The 23,438-nt window shown below is 32.8% G+C and overlaps 1 protein-coding gene across 1 annotated transcript in view; it reads left to right on the top strand.

Moving 5' to 3' along the window:
- LOC127699226 (ATP-binding cassette sub-family C member 5-like) overlaps window positions 1-23,438 on the top strand; it is a 173,856-nt gene that overhangs the window by 18,469 nt on the left and 131,949 nt on the right. The window contains exons 12-19 of the mRNA XM_052202981.1: window positions 5,619-5,772; window positions 6,022-6,161; window positions 7,053-7,124; window positions 8,269-8,393; window positions 10,758-10,830; window positions 11,898-12,101; window positions 20,645-20,804; window positions 21,546-21,686. Coding sequence (XP_052058941.1) covers window positions 5,619-5,772; window positions 6,022-6,161; window positions 7,053-7,124; window positions 8,269-8,393; window positions 10,758-10,830; window positions 11,898-12,101; window positions 20,645-20,804; window positions 21,546-21,686 — 1,069 coding nt within the window. The remainder of the gene's footprint in view (window positions 1-5,618; window positions 5,773-6,021; window positions 6,162-7,052; window positions 7,125-8,268; window positions 8,394-10,757; window positions 10,831-11,897; window positions 12,102-20,644; window positions 20,805-21,545; window positions 21,687-23,438) is intronic.

Here is a 23,438-nt window from a genome sequence, read left to right as displayed (position 1 = left end):
CTAGGATTAAAAACAAAATTAAAGTACTCGCAAAGCGTTTGTGTTCGTACCGGCCGACAAAGCAGCCAACAATATGGTGGTGGTATGACGTAAACACTACACGAAAGTCATTAAGAATGAAATTATACATTTAACTACATTTAAGGCCGTACCGTACGCTCCACAGAGAGTCATATAGTAAATATTCATGCCACAACCACAGCTCAGCTTAAGGAATCCTCTAAAAATTTGAAGGTCCCCCTATGTATTGCTAACCTAAACTAAACACAAAAAAAAAAAAAACACAAAAAAGTGAAAGATCGTTTCATCTCGGTCTATAGTAAGTGTTCTAGTTCTAGTTCGAGTTCTAATAAGAAAAAATGAGCGTCTGGCGTACAAAATTTTAATTCTTGGATTAATACAAAATTTTAATCCTGGTATCTATGACGCGTTTATCTACTACTAATATTTCACTGCTTTTAACAAGTTCCTTAACTACTATCAAAGAACTTTTGTAATAAAACACATAAAAAATAGTGGAATTAACCATTTTTGGAGATTAAAAAATTCTTTGGATATTTAAGAAAAATAACGTGCTTTTAATGGTCCTTTTGATTTGGTTGACATGTATGACTTTTCCACCCTTTATACTACACTTCCATTCAATCTTATCAAACAAAAGTTTTCCTATTTAATTAAATCTTCGTTTGAAAAATCTTGCAAAATATATATGCTGCAACTCATTTTAAGCCTTTTTCTCAAATGAGAAAGGTAAATATGCTACATATACTTACTGGAGGTATGCTAAGATGATTAAAGCCGTTAATATCCTCCTTGACAACATTTAAGTACGTTTCGACAAGAAAGTTTATCGACAGGTTGTAGGTATTCATATGGCACCAATTGTGCCCCTTCAATAGCAGACTTGTTCCTGTACTGTTATGAATTACAGTTTATGACCAAACTCGGTAAGACCCATTTAAATTCCATTTAACTGATAAATTCAGCAACACTTACCATTGTCTTTTTTCGTTAAATAATCAAGAGTTCTCTTCCAATATTCTCTTCCAATATTTACCCAAAGAACTTACTTGAAATAAATCAAATGTTTGCAGCAATAACTCTCCTTTTTTGAGTTGAGATATTATAGTTTTACACCAGAAATTCTACACAAAACATTTACGACAAAAGTGATAATTTTTTCGGTTTTGTTAATTTTTCTTTTTTGGACAGTGATGCTCCTTTTTTTCCCCGTCTTACGGTGTTTTTATATCCCAACTTGTTTGCTTTGCCCATGTCTGTAGTGACGTTTAAGATTTCCATGAGCGTAATCTATGTATTACTGGTAAATTATTAAGTCAGGGATTTCATTACCAAAAATCAATTAAAAACTTTACCAACTTATTCCATAGATACAAATATTTGGTTTGCAAAATTGGCTGCATCTGTAGAAAACTTATTTCAAACGGAATAGCACATCCTAAATTTTACGGTGATGTTGTTTACCGAGCCCGGAAATTGAGAAACCATCCTGATTAACTTATCAATCATTTAAATAAACTTATTTTGAAAGGTTACCAATTCAACACTGTAATTAAGTCTTTGAATGTTGGTTTTATTCGTATAAATATTGATTTTGTTATCAGTATATTAAAACCATACTAAATAGTATTGTTATACACACATGCACTTTCAGGGTACTACAATCTGTCGATACCTATATTATGGCATTGTACAAGGTGATGTTTTTCGCTGACTGTTTATGACGTCTTTACGCTAAATCCATTGGATGTTGGATGTGCACTGATTGATATTTTAGTCTTAGATACATAATTCTTTTATTAGTTGTTATTGGCTTTGAACTAGCTGTCAGTAACTGCGAGAACTTTCAAATCTGTACTTTGTCTTTTTTAATGTTAGGGATGTATAAATACCCTGCCACGTTCGGTCTGTGATTTTGTTCGATATTTTTTCTGCTTTGTATCGATCTGACGAGTTGAGCCCTTTTCAACTGATTTTGTACTTGTGTTGTGCTGTAACACCACTGTCCCAGGTGAGGGTTTAGCGCTCACAAACATGTTAACCCCGCCACATTCTTTATGTGCCTTTCCCAAGTCAGGAGCCTGTAGTCTGTAGTTTGTTTAGTTGTAAATTAAGCCGTTAGTTTTCTCAATTGAAATGTTTGATATTTTTCATGTCGGGGACTTTTATAGACGACTATACGATATGAGTTTTTATGATTGTTGAAGGCCGTACAGTTGCCTATAATTGCTTAATTTCACTTCATTTGTCTCATTGGCAATCGTACCACCTCTACTCATTTTTATATTTAAATAAGAAACAAATAAACAAACAGAAGTTCAAACAATACGTCCATTTTGGAAACCTTGAAATAAAAAGCCATGTCATGGATTTTTATGGTTATTGCCAATCATTACGTGTGGAAGAAATCTACAATTATTTTGATGAGTTTGAAATAATGCCTTTTCTATGGGTTTCAGGACTAACTTGCTCACAGAATAACATGTGGTTTTTATTTAGAAACATAGTTGTTGGAGTAATATACATGTCAAAATAGTTTGCAAGGAATTTGAGAACAGTAAGATATTGATTAAGCTTAACACAGGGGAAGTATACTTATTGTTGATAGAAATGGTTTCTGTATGTAGATTGATAGGTACTTCTCACTCTTCATATATCATTTATACACTGATTTCATGTTCAGTTTAACCTTAGTTATCACCGCATGAATTAAAACTGAAGAATTTTCAGTGATTGAATGGTCCTTGTCTTATTCAGTTTACCTCAGCTTATTGCTTACGTGGGATCAGTTCAAAATCATACAGTAGATAATTTGCATAAATTGTTTGAATTTTGATAAAAACTACTCACCTTATGTTGACTTTTTTCATTTATAACCTTTTAACAATAAGGTAACCATTCTTTTGGAATAATGACAGTAACTTCTTTTTGAACCTAGATTTCATAGTTTTTACCTCTATAAATATTTATTTATGGAATATGTACTGGGTTTCGTAAACAGCAAAAATAAATATGACATACAGTAATCAACGAAAACTACTGGATTACAGATACCTGGCTGTCACAGGCACATACTTGTACTTGCCTGCCTCCTTAACGATTTGAATATCCCCTTTACCTTCCCCTTACATTCACGGACTTATCTATAATCATTATTCACTACAACATTCTTCTCATTGTTCTGACATGCATTGGTATATATGGTTGAGCTCTTCGGTTTTGAAGTTTTGTTGTCAAAGTAACAATGGACTGAAAAGTTTATCACCATTATATGTTCATACTTATTATGATGCCTGTGGGATATGTTTATATTCCGATAAAAAGGTTTCATGATTTAATAGTAAGAATGGCAGCTGATGATGACATTTGTTTCCAAATTGTTAGTTGACATAAATAATTTATTTTTATAAATGATGCATACATCGCTCGTGTATGTAACAATGTTTTAGATTTTTACCAGAGAAATTTTTGTATTACTGAAAAATTATTACACCAGGGTTTTCGATATCACAAACTAGTCAAAACATTTACTAAATTTTATCATCGGTATAAGGACATCATTCGTAAATATAGCTCAACATGCAGACTTCTTATACGTTCAGGTATTTCACATCCAATTTTTTATGGAAATATTCTTTATAAAGCACAAAAATGTCAGTATTCACCTCTGAAGCTAACAAAACCTTTAAATAGACTTATTAAGAAGGGATATAGTTACGATACTGTTGTCAGGTCATTAAAGATTGAATATTTTGGCGTTAATATTGATTCACTTATAGGGTCTTTGCATCGGCACTAAACACATTTATTTAAAAACCAGTTGTTGGCATGACACGGGTTATGTTCTTCTCATATATGTTATGATGGTATGATACTAAACCCCTAACGGGAAGGATTGTGCCTGATATTCATATGATGAAGACATAATCTTTCAATCAGTTTAATTGAAGTCTGGAGCTGGCATGTCAGTTAACTGCTAGTAGTCTGTTGTTATTTATGTATTATTGTCATTTTGTTTATTTTCTTTGGTTACATCTTCTGACATCAGACTCGGACTTCTCTTGAACTGAATTTTAATGTGCATATTGTTATGCGTTTACTTTTCTACATTGGCTAGAGGTATAGGGGGAGGGTTGAGATCTCATAAACATGTTTAACCCCGCCGCATTTTTGCGCCTGTCCCAAGTCAGGAGCCTCTAGCCTTTGTTAGTCTTGTATTATTTTTAATTTTAGTTTCTTGTGTACAATTTGGAGTTTAGTATGGCGTTCATTATCACTGAACTAGTATATATATTTGTTTAGGGGCCAGCTGAAGGACGCCTCCGGGTGCGGGAATTTCTCGCTGCATTGAAGACCTGTTTATGACCTTCTGCTGTTGTCTGTTCTATGGTCGGGTTGTTGTCTCTTTGACACATTCCCCATTTCCATTCTCAATTTTATCATGCACTTAACTTGCTTGAAATGATACCTGTTACAAAGGACCTACATCTCACGAAATGAAATGATAACTGTTATTTTAAAAGGACTTTCATCTCATGAATGATACCTGTTACTAAGAACCTACATTTCATTAAATGATAAATATTACTAAAGACCTACATTTTATGAAATGTTATCTTTTTACTAAGGAGCTACATCTCATGACATGATACCTGTTACTAAGGATGTACATTTTATTAAATGATACCTGTTACTAAGGACCTACATCTCATGAAATGATAACGGTTAATAAGTACTTTCATCTCATGAAATGATACTTGTTACTAAGGATGTATATCTCACAAAATTATAATTGTTACTAAGGACCTACATTTTACGAAATGTTACCTTTTACTAAGGACCCACATCTTATGAAATGATACTTGTAATAAGGACCTAAATCTTATGAAATGATAACTGTTACTTGGGAACTACACCGCAATAAATTATATATGTTGCTATGGACCTACATCTTATGAATTGTTACCTTTTACTAAAGACTTTCATTTCATGAAATGAAACCTGCTACTAAGGACCTATATTTCAGTTCTTTTCCTGCTCTTATTAAGTTAGTGTTTTGGCAAAGCAAGCTTTGTAGTCATGAAATTAGTTACATTTGTTACAGGGAACAAAAGTATAAACGTTGTAGAACAACACAATTGAAATTGTAGATAAATATTACTTTGAAACTAGTTTTATTTACTCTCATTAAATGTAAACATGAATATTCCTTTATTGTATAATTCAGGTTTTAAATAAATGATATTTTATGTTTAATGTCAAAATGCACAGGATAAGTATTGAGAGACTATTTATGAAAAAATAATTTCAGTGAGGAAAAAACCCTTTTAGTCACTTGAGCTCTTGACTATTTTCTATGCAGATTTGTCAAATATTACATAGTTTACTTAAATTTTTAAAGATAAAAAAATAATGCATGGATTGTATATTTAAGCTGTTGTGTATTAAAAGAGGATCGAAAGAAACCAAAGGAACATTCAAACTCATAAGTCGAAAATAAACTGACAACGACATGGCTAAAAATAAAAAGACAAACAGACAAACAACAGTACACAAAAATGTAAAATGTGTTAAATTTTTCAATTATGCTGTTTAAGAGTGTGCTGCTGATGGAAGAAATCAAAGAATATCATACCAAGACAAGTAACCCTAATCATATGGTGGAGATGGAAAATGCCTCATTTGCATGGGATGTTGATAAAGCAAACATAGAAATAATCAAAGATGGCAGAACTGATATAGAAACAAAAGGTTAGTTATTCTAGTTGTTCGCTGGAGCTTTATAACCTAACTTATTGATATTAATCATTTCAACTCTGTTGGGTAGTTTTCTCATTTGCTATCAAACCACATCTCCTTATTGCTATACAGAGATATTCATCACAGAAGAATTATATCATTTAAATTTTGAATTTTCCTTTTCATTTGAATTATATGGTATATCATTTCCCCGTTTATTCTTTTGTTGTACTCAATCTGTTATTATGTTATAAATCATAGTTAATGTTCCAAATGGAAAAGACATGTCCAGCAAACAGAATATTGATGAGAAACAGACTCTTCAAGAAGATACAGATGATAACCAGAGCTGGTCTTCTCAAGATAGAACCCTTTGCGATATTGACTTTACCTTAGAAAAGGTAGAGACATCTTTATTATGGTTATACTTCATTTTCATTGAGTAATTGTTGAACATTATATCAAAGTTTTGTACGTGGTTGCAGGACGTGAAAACCAGCTTATATCATAGTGGCCCGGTTCCATTGAGCCTCAGTGGCTGAGTGGTCAAAGTAGCAACTCTAATATATCATTAGCCTGTCAACACTGAGATTGTGAGTTCAAACCCCGCACGTGTGATGTGCATTTGACTCTATCTTGATTGACTAGACTAGGAATTGTCAGTTTTCCTGCGGAAGGTCGATGGTTTTCTCTGGGTACTCCGGCTTCCTTCACCAATAAAAACTGGTTGAAATGAAAAAGCCAATAGTGCCGAAAGTGGCGATAAACACCACAAATCAATCAATTGATCTGCATGAAGTTGTGCACTTACTATTTTGATTTTCGATCTGCAAGATACTTAGGATTTCCCATACCAAATAATACACTGCTGTGGATTCATTTATTTTTGTGTGTACCAATTTTCCTAGATTAGAAAAACTTTCGTGGATTTATTTTGTTTGGTTTTGCCAAAGTCTGCATACAAGACATTTGTTGAACATTACAATTCGTGGTTCGCCTTGAACAAATGAAATCCCGAAAATTGGTATCCAACTAATAATCGATCCATAGTAAATTAGTTCTGCCTATATCAGTTACTTTCTTAATCCACAACTCCTTGGAAAGGTTTTAACAGAATTCCACAAAACTTGTACAAATTCTTCTACAGGACATGAACTTGTCCACCTGGTGTTTTTATTTTTCATCAGAGTGATGTTTAAGGTTTCCCATTCCAAAACATGGACTTCACCATTTCTGCTTACTAGTATATAATTTCTAGACATAACAGATGACAAGTTTCTTTTATTTTGTAGGGTAAAATTATTGGTGTATGTGGCAGTGTTGGTAGTGGTAAAAGCTCCCTTATTTCTAGTATCCTAGGCAGGGTAATTATGCATCATTTTAATTCATAACCAGCATTCGAACAACAACGACAAGTTATGTTAGATTCTGTTTTAGAAATTTGTATTACTTTAAACAATCTAGATAGAGAAAACAGATTTATTTGGCTTCTTTCATGCGAACACGAAGAAATATGCGACTATGTAGCTTTGATTTGTTATAAATGTTTTACAATAAGAAAACAAGTGCTGTAGTTAACTTCATATCATCATTAGCATTATCATTATTGCTTTATGACTTATCACTGATGTCTATTTATACTCATTAGTAATATGCCCTTGAGGGGCAGAGGATTGGTTTGATAAAGTATTCCCATTTGTATTTGTATCAATGTTTTTTTTTATTTAAAATTGTTTACCAGTTTTCATACCAAATCCACATAGCTTTATAATCTAACTTTCAAAACGTTTGGTATAACTGCAATGACCTTGTCCCTTCTTTGCCCTCTGTCCAGCTATCTCTTCATCTGTCAAGTATATTTTCAAATAATTTCAACTCTGTAGCAATTGTGCTAAGCGTTGCTGATTTTGAGCATGGTTTTATCACCTGGAACGCAAAGTAAAATTGCGATAAAAATATATCCTAAATTATGTCCTAGTAGTTCAATAGCATTCTCATCACGTTGATCTTGTTGTAAGTCACATCGCTATTGCATTCGAAGTATAAACCAAGCTTAAGTCCTTTCCTGATCTGACAAGTAATCACTGCTTAGGATAGTAGGGGACATTATATTAACTTATATATTAGTCCATCTGCCTTGTATCAAATTTTGGTTAAAGGCAGGTTAAAGTTTTGTTTAATGTGCTTTGTGGTCACACCAACTTGAGACGTGTTCATTATAAAGTAAATTTTGAAATTACATGCCAAATTAGGGTTTTGACACAGATTTTACAGCTGTCTGAATATACCAATGTGATAGTTTGTGGCATGTTGTCATATTGACACAAATTCTTGTACAAGGTTCATAGTATATAATATGATGAACAATATCTTGAGGTAAAATTTAATGTTTTTTGTACATGATTGTCCAGCAAAATCAATCTTGTTATAATTAATTAAGATTCATTTATTGATTAGTTTGCATCTGGGACAAAAGTTTTGTAAGCCGTATTTTTTTACTTTATGCAGATGAATTTAGTGGACGGCAGGATGGGTGTAAGTGGAAGTCTGGCCTATGTTTCTCAGCAAGCCTGGATAATGAATGCCACAGTCAAAGATAATATTCTGTTTGAAGAACTTTATGATGAAAAAAAGTACGCTTTATATATAAAGAATATAAATTATACTTTATTACATATAACTTGTATCTTAATAATACAACAACCTTAGAATTTTGATAATTTTATATTTTATCTAACATGCATGCTTATAAATGAAGTCTAGTATTATATTCTTTTTTTAGTTTGCGTTTTACAGTAGATTCCGCTAGCTTATGCTTCTTGAAAAAAAGTTTTGAGCATATATTTAGGGCTTTGTATGTTTGTCCTTCAGTTCATCCCTCTTTCGTGATCTTAATGTCTGTTCTCCCTTCCATCCATGTGTCTGAAACAAATTGTTTCCAGGTGGTAATTTCCTTGTTTTTAAGAAATTTATACAGATAAAGAATGTAGGGAAGGAGAAGTCTAAGATTATGGTCACTGCTACTAAAACAATAGAATTTTCTTTAAAAAAAGGTTTTTAACCGGATTTACGAAGTAAAAATCGGTTATTTATTTGGGGATGTACGGCGGGCGGCTCCCAAACAGTGTCCGTGCATTTACTCATGAACCGTTCAACCAAAGTTTTTCAAATTTTAATATGTTACTGATGACAAAATGGAGGTCAAGTTCAATATTGAAGATTGTCTCTTTCACCGTTCAGGAGTTATGGTTCTTGAAAAATTAAAAATGGTGTTTCCAGTCGTGTCCGTGCTGTAACTCATGAACCGTTTATCCAAAGCTTTTCAATTTTAATATGTTGTTACTGATGACAAAATGGAGGTCAGGTTTGATATTGGTGATTGTCACTTTTACCGTTCAGGAGTTATGGTCCTTGTGATATTGAAATATGCCAGGACACAAATAAATGTTAAAAAATCCGGTTTGCTGTCACTCTAACAGCCTCTTGTTTGATGGTAACTTGAGTTTCACATGGTTGATTGTAATGAAACTTATACAGATAGAAGAAATAGGGAAGAAAAAAGCCGATTAATTTTGAGGTTAATACGTCAAAAGTAAGGTCACTGTAATAGAAACAGTAAAAAAAAAAACAAATGGTAAAAAAATGTTATCCAGTTGGTAACATGAGTTTTCATTTCTTGATTGAAATGAAATTTATACAGATGAAATATATAGTTCAATGGAAGAAGTCTCCTATTTTTTGGGTCAAAATATCAAAGGTCAAGGCCAATGCTACTGAAAAAAAAAATATTAGAAAAATGGTTTCTGGATGGTTACTTCAGTTTCCCTGGCTTGATTGGAAGTAAACTTTAACAGATGGAAGATTTAGAATATGAGAAGAAGCCACTTACTTGCTTTAAAAATGCAAGGTCACTGCCAATAAAAAAAATTAATTTGGTTTCGAGTTGGTATTCCACTATGAATTTAAACACATTTATACAGGTGAAAAATAAGCAACAATAGTACATATTTTATTTTCTTTCGAAGCATACAGGTATTTTGAACTCTTGAAATAAAAGTTTTATTTTTTTCAATGTTTCAGTGTACAGCTCTGAGAGCATCAGTTGGAAGTGCCAGCTTTAAACTTCTTGTTGTTGCATTGCTTTGAAAACAAGTTTCCATTTTTTTCATTTCCAATTTATACCTGAAGTTCTATTGAATATTTATTTTATAGACTTAAAATCATTTTCAACAAAGTATTGATGCCATTTTTGCTTTGTAGATCAGCTTTTTCAACTTATGAATAATAATGAAAGACAATAGTCCTTTCTTCATTTAGGTACTGAATAACATATTGAAAAAGGTCACACTATGATATAAGGCATTAATTATATAATTTCCTTCTATTTCCTCAAGCTTATTAAGTTTTATATGCTCTTTCATTTTTCTTTCACAAGTCCAACTGAAATAAAAATGTTTAAAAATAATCAATTGCTTGTACTGGAAATGGTTACTGGTTTACATATATAATGTAAAGACAGATTGTAAATATATACAGTAATGATATTCCCTGTTATGTTTTTGAGAGACAATATGATATTGATATAAAATTTCTTCAAGCTGATACTGTAAAATATCAGTTGTAAGTCACAATATGAAACGTTTTTTTAAATGATTTCAGCAAATGAGTTCAAAAAGGCTTCATATTGTGTTGATCAGTTGACAATATCAATATCAATATGATGATTTTTTTTTATTTGTGTTTTTTATGATAGAATCAACTCTTTTCCTTTGTTTTAATAGCAAACCTGAAAAGGACTTGATAAGTTCAGGTCAAAGTTATTAAGTCAGGGCAAGCATATTTGATGTTACAAAGCTGTGATATGCAATTTTATGAAGAGCTAATCAGAGTGATACAGGAAAAGGGAACACCTCTTATGTGATAAGTTTTGATGTTTTATATGTCTTTATACTAAGATCAATACATGGTAATAAATTATACCATTTTTATATTTCCAGATACAATGATGTAATCCATGCCTGTTGTTTACAAGAAGATATAGAATCTTTTGTATCTGGCAGTGAAACAGAGGTAAATATAAGTGGATTGGTATTCCTAAACGGAAGATTTTATACACACAGAAGAAGAAGTATACTTAACGACAAAATTATTTTCATTTACCTGTGTATAATATGACGCAGGTTTCTTCAAAAGTGATGATTTTCTATAAATTGTTTGAAATTTCACAGTGATACATGTATCATACTTTAACTTTGTTTAAACCTGTTTATTTACTTTTGACTTTAATTATTTATCCCTTGTAATTTTTTATTAACTGTGTATTTGCATTCAGGTGTCACAGGTCAAATTTATTCGTTCATTGTGTGTTAATTTACGTTTTTTGATTGAGTTAAGCCTTTCAATTGATATTTTATAGTGTGTTTTTCTATGTTGTGATGTTATACTATTGTTTCAGAAAAGGGAGAAGGTTTGGTACCATTAAAACGTTTAATCCCGCTGCAAATGTTTGCACCTGTCCTAAGTCAGGAATCTGATTACAGTAGTTGTCGTCTGTTTATGTAGTTCATACGTGTTTCTCACTTCTCGTTTTTATATAGATTAGACTGTTGGTTTTTCCGTTTGAATGGTTTTACACTAGTAATTTTTTGGGGCCCTTTATAGCTTGCTGTTCGGTGTGAGCAAATGCTCCGTGTTGAAGGCCGTACCTTGACCTATAATGGTTTACTTTTATAAATTGTAACTTGGATGGAGAGTTGTCTCATTGGCACTCATACCACATCTTCCTATATCTATTAATTATAAATAAGTACATTGAAAATCTATACGCAATGTTTTAAAAAAGGATTTAATGTGTGCTATAGGTTTCCTAGGCCTTTAGGTAATTGTGTCTTCTATCACCAACATGTCTATTTTTGGCCTTTTTTGGGAACAGTATAAATGACGAGACTTTAAACCAAAATCATGATTCTATTTCACTTTTTCACATGTTTATGCATCAACCTGAAACTCTTTTATCTTAAAACAGCGACCAAATATTTCATATTAATTGACATGCGTTGAAGAATGACAATAGTGATTTCAAGAATAACTTCGAGATGAGAACTTGTCGCTCACAAATAATTTGTTATCTTTTGTAGATAGGTGAGAAAGGTATAAATATTAGCGGTGGCCAGAAGCAGAGGATCAGTTTGGCCAGGGCTCTGTATGCAGATAAAGATGTATATTTATTGGATGATCCTTTATCAGCAGTAGATATACATGTAGGAAGACATATATTTACTGAATACCTGACCAAAGCCCTCAAAGGGAAAACTGTGATCTTTGTTACTCATCAGTTACAGGTAATATACATGTAGGAAGACATATATTTACTGAATACCTGACCAAAGCCCTCAAAGGGAAAACTGTAATTATTGTTACTCATCAGTTACAGGTAATATACATGTAGAGAGACATATCTTTACTGAATACCTGACCAATCTGATAAAGTCATGCTGATTGTAAGTTGCACAATTTTCTCTGTTTTCAAAATCGTTTTGCTTGAACCCGTCCTGGTTTTTCTTACAACAATAAACTTGATTTTTTTTTCTAACAAATTAAACAAAATTATAGGGGTATTGTGGTGGAAGAAACAGACTTATCAAATAGTGTAACATAGTGTAACAAAGATATAAAATAACTACTGGAAGAATTCCAGGTTCTGATAGAGACGGGATTTACAGAAGGTAACAGGAAACTACATTTGACATATACTATTGGTATCGGTATCGGAATCCACCTGGAACTTGTTAATTATTGGTAATATTAATTATGTGGCAAACAAAAGGGCCTGGAATGGTGTAATTTTTAAACAACATCACTTTCCTATATTAGTTATTTATAAAGTTAAATTCTTTGATTCGTCGTTTTTACGTCATGCCGGCTAACAAATTGGACTTCGATATTTTAGTAGTATAGATACATGTATAGAGGCATATTTTAATTGAATACCTGACAAAGGGAAAACTGTAATCATTGTTACTGATCAGTTACAGGTATTATACATGTAGAGAGACATATTTATTGAATACCTGACCAAAGCCCTCAAAGGGAAAACTGTAATTTTTGTTACTCATCAGTTACAGGTAACATACAACGCTTTCATGATGTGAATATTACCCTCTATTTACAGTGCTTTGTTGGAAAAAGCAAGGATTTTTTGTTTCACTCTATTATAAAATGTTAAAGCAGTCAAACTCTTTTATTTTATCAGTTGCAATATCTTATTATAGCTTTCACATTTATGTTATTTGATATAGCTTTTCTTTTTCAAATTTATGAGGTAACTAACAACAAATTGAATAGTTTTGACACAAAAGTGCAGACACCTACTGTGATATCGAGAGTATAGATAAGTAAGACCGGATGTGTTTTAAAAAATAAAAGATGGTACCTTCAATTGTGTTATGTATTTGTACATTCCTTTGGCTTAAATCAGTATAATCGTCTGATAGAGACATTACAACTGGCAACGAGGATATGACAGAAGCAAGGCCAGTCATTACAGATGTACCAAGTCAGGAAAATGGCCATTGTTATATTATAGTTCGTTTCTGTGTGTGTTACATTTTAATGTTGTGTTTTTGTTGTGTCGTTGTTCTCCTCTTATATTTGATGCGTTTCCCTCAGTTTTAGTTTGTAACCCGGATTTGTTTTTATCTCTATCGATTTATGAGTTTCGAACAGCGGTATACTACTGTTGCCTTTATTTGGAGGAATTCCAAAATCTGATGCTCATGAAGAATTAAATTCAATTGGACCACGATGGAACAGGTGGAAGCGTGGTTTTGAACTTTTTGCTGTGGGCAAAGGTGTGGTCGAACCTGAACAAAAGAAAGCATTACTTTTGCATACCGCCGGATTTTCAGTGCAGGACATTTATTTCACGCTGGAAATTGCTGATCCAGGAGAAGAAGAAACTGTGTATGATGTAACCGTTAGAGCATTAGATGCACAGTTTACGCCACAAGTTAACTCAGCAGTTGAGCGTTCTTAATTTCGAGCAATGACGCAAACTTTGAATTAAACAGTGGATCAATACATTACACGTTTGAGACAGGAAGCTGTGTTCTGTGCCTTTCATAATTTCGATGGAAACATTCGATACCAAGTTATAGATAAATGTTATTCTCAACGTTTGAGAAGAAAAGTGTATCAATGGAACAAAAGGATCAAATAAACAAAGTAAGTCAACATAAATTCAATAAACATTCAAAATTCAAGCTCAAAATCAAGCTGATTTAAAACAAAGACGTTGCTTTGCATTTGGACACGTGGGACAGATAAAGACAGACATAAACTTTCCAGCGACTGGAAAGGAATGTAAAAAATGTAAGAAAGAAGTACATTTCGAAAAGTGTTGCAAAACAAAGCAGACAAGAAATTTTAACTCACGACGTGGACACGTAACTGTTAGAAATGTGGAAACCGGGATTAATGACCAAGAACCATATGTTTTCACTGTGAACAGCGAAACGACCGATAATGTTGATTTCACTATAAAAGTGGGAGGAGTAATTATGCCAACCATCATACAGTGGGAAATACAGTGAACGAAAACAAAAGAAAATTCACTCTTCTTATGATAGAGTCGAGAAAGCCAATAATAAAACAATGCCGGTGACGATACTGATCAAAAGTTATTTCTAAATAATAATTGCACATTATAAAGAAATGATTTGTTAAACTGTGTTATTAGAAATATACATGCAAATACACGATGTTTTATGTTCAGTATTTATCGAGATAATTGCATTAGAAGCTTTTGAAACTGAAATTTAAAAAATGCCAATCTTTGCTGCATATTGATAAAAAAAAAATTGGAAAAAAATCATGTACATACAAAATCTAAAGATCTTTCGGGTCACCAATTATTGGAGTGTTCCACAAAGTACACATAGTCCTTAACTTGTTAGAATTTCCCAAAATATACTTATTTTTCACATTCTTAGTTTTCGAGTACACCGGTCTACTCATGTCACGTGAAAATTACATATAAAAATATTGCCTTTTCATGAATATAACAATATACAAGTCTGTCTGTGCAGGTTAAAAAATTTAAAGATAGATCTTCTTATAAAGTAGCCGTCTTTAACTATTTTTTATACACTTTTAAGAAAAGGTCGTCTCGATTTTTGTACAAGTATTTGCGGTCTTCTCGATCTGTTCGCATTCATTGTTTACATTGGAAATTGGAGTTTCTGATAGTACAAGTACAAGGTATAAATGAAGCCAGAAGTAAAAAGTTTATGGGACTAGTTAACTTTAACGGGAGATTTATTCCGAATCTAGCAACAATAGCCAAGCCGCTTAACCGACTTATGCGTAAACATCAATCGTTTAAATGGGGACCAGAACAGGATGATGCATTTGACAAAATTGAACCAGTGCATAGCGTCGAATTCGAACTTAGCATACTTTGACATAAACGCAAAAACACAGGCTATTGCTGATGCAAGTCCAGTTGGACTAGGAGCCGTATTAGTTCAGCAACAAGGAGATTGTCATAGTAGTATCTGTTACGCGAGTCATTCGTTGTCGGATATTGAGCGAATATATTCACAAACGGAAAAAGAGGCACTTGGATTAGTGTGGTCCTGTGAACGTTTTCATGTTTACCTGTCAGAAAGGAGTTTGAGTTACTAACTGATCATAAGCCGCTTCAGTTAATATTTTCGCCGAAATCAAAGCCGTGTGCAAGAGTAGAACGTTGGTGTCTAAGGATGCAGACGTATAGGTATGTAATAAAATATATACCAGTAGCAAAAAACATAGCGGATGCGCTGTCCCGCTTATTATCGTCAAAGGAACATGTACCCGTGTACAATGAAACAGAGGAATATTTACATTTGATAGTGGACGAAGCTACTACCGTTGCAATGAACATTAGCGAAATTGATCAAAGTTCCGCAAAAGATGACGAATTTGATGAAATTCGGAAATGTTTACGAACTTGTCGATGGTTTTGAGCTACAATACAAACAGTATCTGACTGTAAGGTCTGAACTGTATGCATTAGGAAATTTGGTCTCCGTGGAACCAGAATTGTAGTACCGAGCGAACTTTGCGACCGAATATTAAAGCTTGGACATGAAGGTCATCCCGGTATGGTGATAATGAAACAGAGACTCAGAACAAAAGTATGGTGGTGGCCTAACATTGACCGTGACATAGAACAGTGGTGTCGACAATGCTATGGAGGTCAGTTTGTGTCTAAACCGGAAAGACCCGAACCAATGCAAAGGACTGCATTACCGTCGCAACCGTGGGAACATTTAGCAGCTGATTACCATGGACCACTTCCATCAGGACATTTATTGTTTTGCGTTGTAGACTACTACTCGCGATGGACCGAAATTGCCGTTATGAAGTCATCAACCAACGCTGAGAAAACCGTTGAAGCATTGGACAAAATGTTTGTAACTCATGGATTACCCATATCCATAACCTCTGATGGAAGGTTTTTTTTTAAATCCGATTTTATTTTTGTAAACAGATAAGTGAAAAAGGACAGTGCCAAAGTTTACATCCGGGAATTAGTGCATCAGGTGTTTGTGCGTGCTTAATGTGTATACTCAATTCGTCCTTAATCACAGTTCATACCTACGTTCTTTTAAATCTCTTATACTTTGACAACATATAATATTACAATCAAATTCAGAACTTGAATTCAGAATCATTATTGATACCAAAGTTGAGGCATCATATACGAATTTCATCGACTTGCATGTCTATTCCTTATAACTTGCCCTTTTTTGGTGATGTAGTTATTTAAGATTCATGTAATTTTCCATCAAATTGAAGAGGTAAAAACCCGAGTGTATCAAACTTATTCGGTTTAACTGACATTACGAAACTTGTTTAGTGTTTTACCCAGGCTCAAGGTTAATTAATAAGTGATTATAGTTTGATTGAACAATCAACAGATGATCGAATATTAATTACTCTGTTAATGGCACACGCCAAGAATGATTAAAGGTAAGTACCGGCATTGATCGAAAAGTGGAATGTTGTTGCCAAAAAATCGATCGGAAGGTTTTGATGCCGACAAAAACATTTTATAAACTTTCAGCTAAGCAAAAAAATGCTCACTATTTCACACTCCAATGTGGACATTAAAGGACCTTCAGTATGCTCAATAAAATCAACTGACAACAGGACAACAATGAATGAAAGACAAGTGTTAAGATTAACAACTACATAAACTGTTACCAGATCAGGATTATATTAGTACAGAGTCAAGTGTATTAAAGGCAGCCAAGTTAGCTTGTACTTCTTACATGATCCACTGTTCCAAGACCAGTGCTTTAGTTATGAAATAACATTGGTTTATGTAATAAAGACAGTGCTTTTATATCTTATATATGTTACATTGTTTGAAACAACGACAGTCTTAAGTTTTCTAGTAAAATGACTCTTAATGCTTACAAACCATGCATAACTATTGTTATTTTTTGTTAACTTTTTATTTATGTGAATGTATAGCACCTTTCTTTCTTATATGCCAATAACATAGAATACAAATAAAAAGCTTAAGATAGAAGCATGAACTAAACACTAGGCTTTTTAATTTTCTCGTTGTACTCAACAGATAGGTTAAATCATAGTACTTTATCTAGGAACAGTAAACAATTAACTATTAAAAACAAAACCAGAAACAGAATCTTCTCAATAATGCTTTCAACGGATATCATTTAAATAGACAGGCTACAAGGCTATTGTAAACACATTGATATATTACATTCAGATGGAAGATTGAAGAAAAACACACATAAAAGACAATTTTTACTTCAGACGTTCACATTTACGACAAAAAACCTACTGATCTGAGGTCTAAAGTCCTGACCAGAATTTTCCAATGTCCTGATCTGAGTTTCACAGTCCATCACGTGTACGGTAGTGATACACGTTTTTTATACGCCCGTTTACGGGACGTATTATGGTATACCGATGTCAGTCCGTCCGTTCGCCTGGCTGTCCGTCGTTAACATGTTGGACAATAACTCAAAAACGCTTGAACCAATTTTCATGAAACTTTTGTGAATTGTTTATATCCTTTGACGTAAGCTCCCTTTAAATTTTTATAAATTTTAGTTTTACGTTTCCGAGTTATGGGGTTTTATTCAAAAAAGGGATGATTTTCCAGTTTTGGGACAATAATTCAAAAAATGCTCTGAGCAGTTTTTATGAAACGTTGGTGACTGGTTTAATATATCTATAAAAATAAACACACTCCCTTTAGTTTTTTGTAAATTTCTGATATGACATTGAGGAGTAAAGGAAAAAGTGACGGGTGTATCATGCGCTCATGGCGCAACTCTTTATTTGAAGAATGTTTTGAGTTTTTATAAACAGGAGCAGAGCCAGTAAAAGAAAATATGGTTAAGGCTTTCATATCAATCCGGCCTCAATTAAAAAAAAAATATTTACAAGGGATAAAAATTATTCATATTTGATTTATAGTTCAAAAAAATCAATTAATTTATAAATATTAGTAAGAGTGGACGATAAATAATTGTGCCTTTGACGCATATTCAATATACAATTATCATAAGAGGAGATATTTATTTGAATATTTTTTGCAATTCTGCTTAAGAATCAGGCAGTGGTGAAAACATGACAAACAAAAAAACCACTCAAGTTGACATTAATTTATGTTCAAATTATATAAAGGTGCTCGAAAATAACATTTGTTTCCTTATCCTGTTCTGGTAATATAAGATATAATTTGGTTGAAATGCACTAGAAATTACCAATAAAGGGGAGCTAACTCCGTAATTTGCTATCATTCTAACCAAAATTTATCTAGATATTTCTCGAATTTCCAGGCACGCAGAAACTAAAAACCTACCATTTCTAACTCAGGATGAGGGTAACTTCAATATAGGATAGTTAGGTCGGTGGGTTTTTTCGGTTATGTTTTGAAATTTTTCTAAATTGCCTGATTTTTACAAAGACTGGCACTTAAATATTTAAAACATTTATATCCAAATCAATTTACAGGGGCAGATTTAGAGGAAGCATTATGGAGCTTCAAATATGATAAATGCATAGACTTTACAAGTATCACTCCAAACGTAGGCTTGCCAGGGCCCCCTTTTTTCAAAATCCTGGATATGCACCCGTTTCATCACCTTAAATACATGTATATGTACTTGAATACCTCTTGTACAGAGATGTGTGATATATGACAATTATAAATTATGATTATAGCATCAAATCATGAATGAATAATTAATGTGTTTACGACTAAACGATTATTGAACGTTTAAACGACAGAAACAACACAAACCATTGCGGTAGGCTTGATGTTCAGTAGTTGTCGTTTGTTGATGTGGTTCATAAGTGTTTCTCGTTCGTCATTTTGTGATTCTTTATAGCTTTCTGTTCGGTGTGAGCCAAGGCTCCTTGTTAAAGGCCGAACTTTGACCTATAATGGTTTACTTTTACAAATTGTGACAAGTTGTCTCATTGGCACTCATCTTCCTTTATCTATTAAATGCCAAACTGGGTCAAGTCTTACAAATAAAAAGTATATAAATATGCACGTTTTTTTCCAGTTAGTTACTTATGCAATTCATCTACCCTATTTTCTTCCTTTAGAATCGCTGTTCCTCATACACAATCACAGACTTGTATACCTATCTCTTTGTAGTGAAATTATATTTTCTGCCTTGAATCTCTAGCCATCCATGCATACTTCGGAGTGCTTTTAACTTGATCTTTCAAAGAACGTAAATATTTCTGAAGACATGCTCTATCCTTGTATAAAGTTTGACTTATATTATGTTATTTTATTTAATACGCTAAAATTACATACACTGTAATTTGGCTTGAACATTGAAGTTGGTAGTTATATATTGTAAACCAAAGTACATGGGAAAATCCATAGTAATACAACCACTAGTACAATTAAAAACCAATTGTTCAAAGAACATATAGGATTTTTCAAAACCCAACCGTACTTTGAATCACTATCTGAAGCAAGTTTACACCCTGCTAAAGTTACCACTTACATACATAACAAAAATATGGAAGGATCAGGTTTTCTTGGAGTTGGACATTGACAATCACAAACTATAATTGGTGACCAGGCGTGGTCATTTCTTGGAATTATAACGTTTTTTGCTCGGAGTAATATTTGAAGCCGTTCCTGAAAAGTAATATATTTGATTATAATCAATCTGGACTATATACCACAGCTTCCTATATCTATATAAAACCACAAAACCTGTAGGCAACTAACTGCCTTTACAGCGCATTCGCGCTTTGATTATTTATAGTACAGTTTGTAGTTCTAATTAAAATTTCATAAGTTGCTCTTTGAAATAGGGATCAACAGACTTTCAAAGACGTATGTCATCCAATAATTTATATCTTAGGCATTTCAAATTCAAAAAGAAATATCCAAACGGTGTTTATGCTATCTGCATAAAAATACCAATTGACTATTCAAACCATATTTATATTACCTTCTCTGTAATTCAAAAAATTATAAAGCCATCTACTTTTCTTTTCTTGTTTAATTTTTTTTTCAATAACCAATGATTTTAAAGAGCAAAATACTCATAGAAGTAAACGAACAAGACGTAAGGTCCAAGTTATGCTGCTTAGTCCGAGGAACATGACCTAAAAAAGTGAAAAATCTAAAAATTAAAAAGATTGTTTTGCTTCAATCCGCCTCAGCATATGTTTAATTAAGCTTAAAGCACTGTTAGCATATGAAAAATGCTTCTTTTTGCAAGCAACAGAAGAAAACTACAAAAATGTACACCAAACACCTTGCCAATAGTAAAATAGATGTAGATACAATTTTCTGTTGAAATGACTATATATGTTGTTGCAGTATCTGAGGCAATGTGATGGATTAATTGTCTTATCTAACGGGAGAATAACTGAGAGAGGTAAACATGACGAACTGATGGCTAGAAATGGAGAATATGCTAATCTTATAACTACATATTATACGCAAGAAGGCAACCAGGATGTGGAGGATGGTATCAAAGGTGATTTTGTCTGGATTTGTTATATCTGACAAGTTTAGTGCGTATTCAGAGTAATGATTGTGTACATTCTTTTCTTAGATTAAAAGCCTTATTATTGACAATATAAATATATTGACAGCATTAAGGCCTGGACTCAAAAAAAGCTATTTTCTTATGGGGAAACTATAAATAATTTGAGTGTTATTGTTTCAAATAATAAAAATGTCCAAAAAAAGAAACATCAGCTAAACACGATAAAAAGACGTTTTTGGGGAACTGTTCAGTTTTAACAATGAAAATAACAGTCAGTATGTTTATGTCCCCGCCGTAGGCAACGGGGACATTAAGTGTTACTCTTGACCGTCCTTCCGTCCCGTTTACGCACTCTTGATTTAAGTTTTCCTCATCCAAATTGTATGACACTCATACACAATGCGACGAACCAAAACTTGCAGACAGAGTTTGAATTTAGGCAGGGAGACACTTATAGTTCTAGAGTCATGCCCCTTTATAACTTGGAAAATTGCAATTTTTCAGTTTCCGAACTCTAACTTAAGTTTATCTCATTTAAATTTAATGAAATTATTACACAATGCTAAGAACCGCAACACACAGACAGAGTTTAAATTTGGGCAGTGAGTCATTTACCGTTCTAATGTTATGGCCCCTTTATAACTTGGAAAACTGCAAAGCTTCAGCGGGGGCATTCATATCCTTAGACACATTCTTCTTTTATAATAAAAAGAATTAATTTTATTCCAGGGTTACCACAGCCAGTGACAACTGAAAGACAGAGGACATTTTCTGACTCTTTAGAGAAATCAGGATTTCACACACCAGGGTTACATCAGCAGAACAGTGGCATGTCTGTCACTACTGATAAAAAAGAATTGAAAAAAGCAGGTAAGTTCAGTATTTTTATAGTACTGATACAGGGTTCCATCAACAGGCCTCTGAGTTTTTGGCTTTGGAATGCATACATGTGTGATTTTAATGATTTCAATTTTACCACTGTTCTTTTGTTTTTTGATTATCTCCGCTCAAACTATATGTGGAAAACTATATGCAGTGTAAACTACAAAATTAAGATCAACCTTAATATTAACCATTGACTAAAGTGAAGTGAACTGAATATAAACACCAGTCTTAGCAGTATGTGTCATGTAATTCCAACATTCTTACAAAGATGGTTTCATCCAATCAATAGATGTTACAAACAAATACTTCTACATTATACACATCTCTTGATTGAAAAATTGAAAATTACAAATAAACAAGATTTTTTGTTATTAATTGTTTTGGCTTTTAACTAGCTTTCAGTAACTCCGACTACTATCAAATCGTGCTCTCTTGTTAATTTGACCTGTTGACACAATTTGTAATGCATTTCTGTTATTCAATGTTTACTTAGTTTGTGTTATATCTCGTCTCACTATTTTTAATATGTACCACCATTTATAAGTATTTAGAATGACGATAAATTTTCACTTCTGTACTCTTACTGTGAACAACAAATTTATTTATTTTGTAAAAAAATTTTCCGTACTCCTAACAACAAAACTATTATATTTAAATTTACAAGTGTACGTTTTTTTATTTAACGCAATTTTGTCCTACATCTTTTTTCATTGTTTCTATATTGTGTCATAGATCAAACTTATTCGTTCAGTGTATGTTTACATGTTTTGTTCATATGTCTTTTTGATCGAGTTAAGACATTTCAATTGTAATTTATAGTGTGTCTGTTTATGTTGTAATGTTACACTACTGTTTCAGGTAAGAGTGAAGGTTGGCGGCTATTAAAACGTTAAAACCCGCCGCATTTGTATGCACCTTTCCGAAGGCAGATGCCTGTTGTTCAGTTGTCGTGTTGGTGTAGTTCATAGGTGTTTCTCGTTTTTTATATAGATAAGACCGTTGGTTTTCCTGTTTGAATTGTTTTACACTAGTCATTTTGGGGTCCTTTATAGCATGCTGTTCGGTGTGAGCCAAGGCTCCGTGTTGAAGGCCTTACTTTGACCTATTATTGTTTACTTTTTACACATTTTGACTTGGATGGGGAGTTGTCTCATTGGCACTCATACCACATTTTGTTATTTATCAGCATTACCAATCAAACTTGTGAGGTAAATTCCTTTGTGAATATAGATATAAATTGTAATTAATAACAGCTTTGAAAGATCCATTATTTGATCAACAATGGATAGTTGTATCATTGAAAATTGTACCAAATGTCCTTATCATATCTCCACTCTAGTCGTGGGGCTATATTGTATTCACCTTGTCGGTCTGTTCGTCCGTTCATCCAAAAAATTATGTTGCAGTTTTCTCAAGAAGTATTAAACAGAAATACTTAATATTTAGTAAACAGTTTGATAGTGGCGAGTTGTAATGTGTAAACAGTTTTTGTTTCTGTCAGACAACTACTTCCTGTTTGCCGAATCTTTGAATTTTTTTCAATTTGTTGAATGAAGTTTATATTTTTTGTCACACTTTCCTCACATCAGTGGGATATCCAGTGAACGAAAACAAAAGAAAATTCACTCTTCTTATGATAGAGTCGAGAAAGTCAATAATAAAACAATACCGGTGACGATACTGATCAAAAGTTATTTCTAAATAATAATTGTACATTTTAAAGAAATGATTTGTTAA

This window comes from Mytilus californianus, unplaced genomic scaffold, assembly GCF_021869535.1.
Source record: "Mytilus californianus isolate M0D057914Y unplaced genomic scaffold, xbMytCali1.0.p SCAF_4, whole genome shotgun sequence".
NCBI lineage: Eukaryota > Metazoa > Mollusca > Bivalvia > Mytilida > Mytilidae > Mytilus > Mytilus californianus.
The sequence above is the reverse complement of the archived record's forward strand: the minus strand, read 5'-3'. Positions and strand labels throughout refer to the sequence as shown.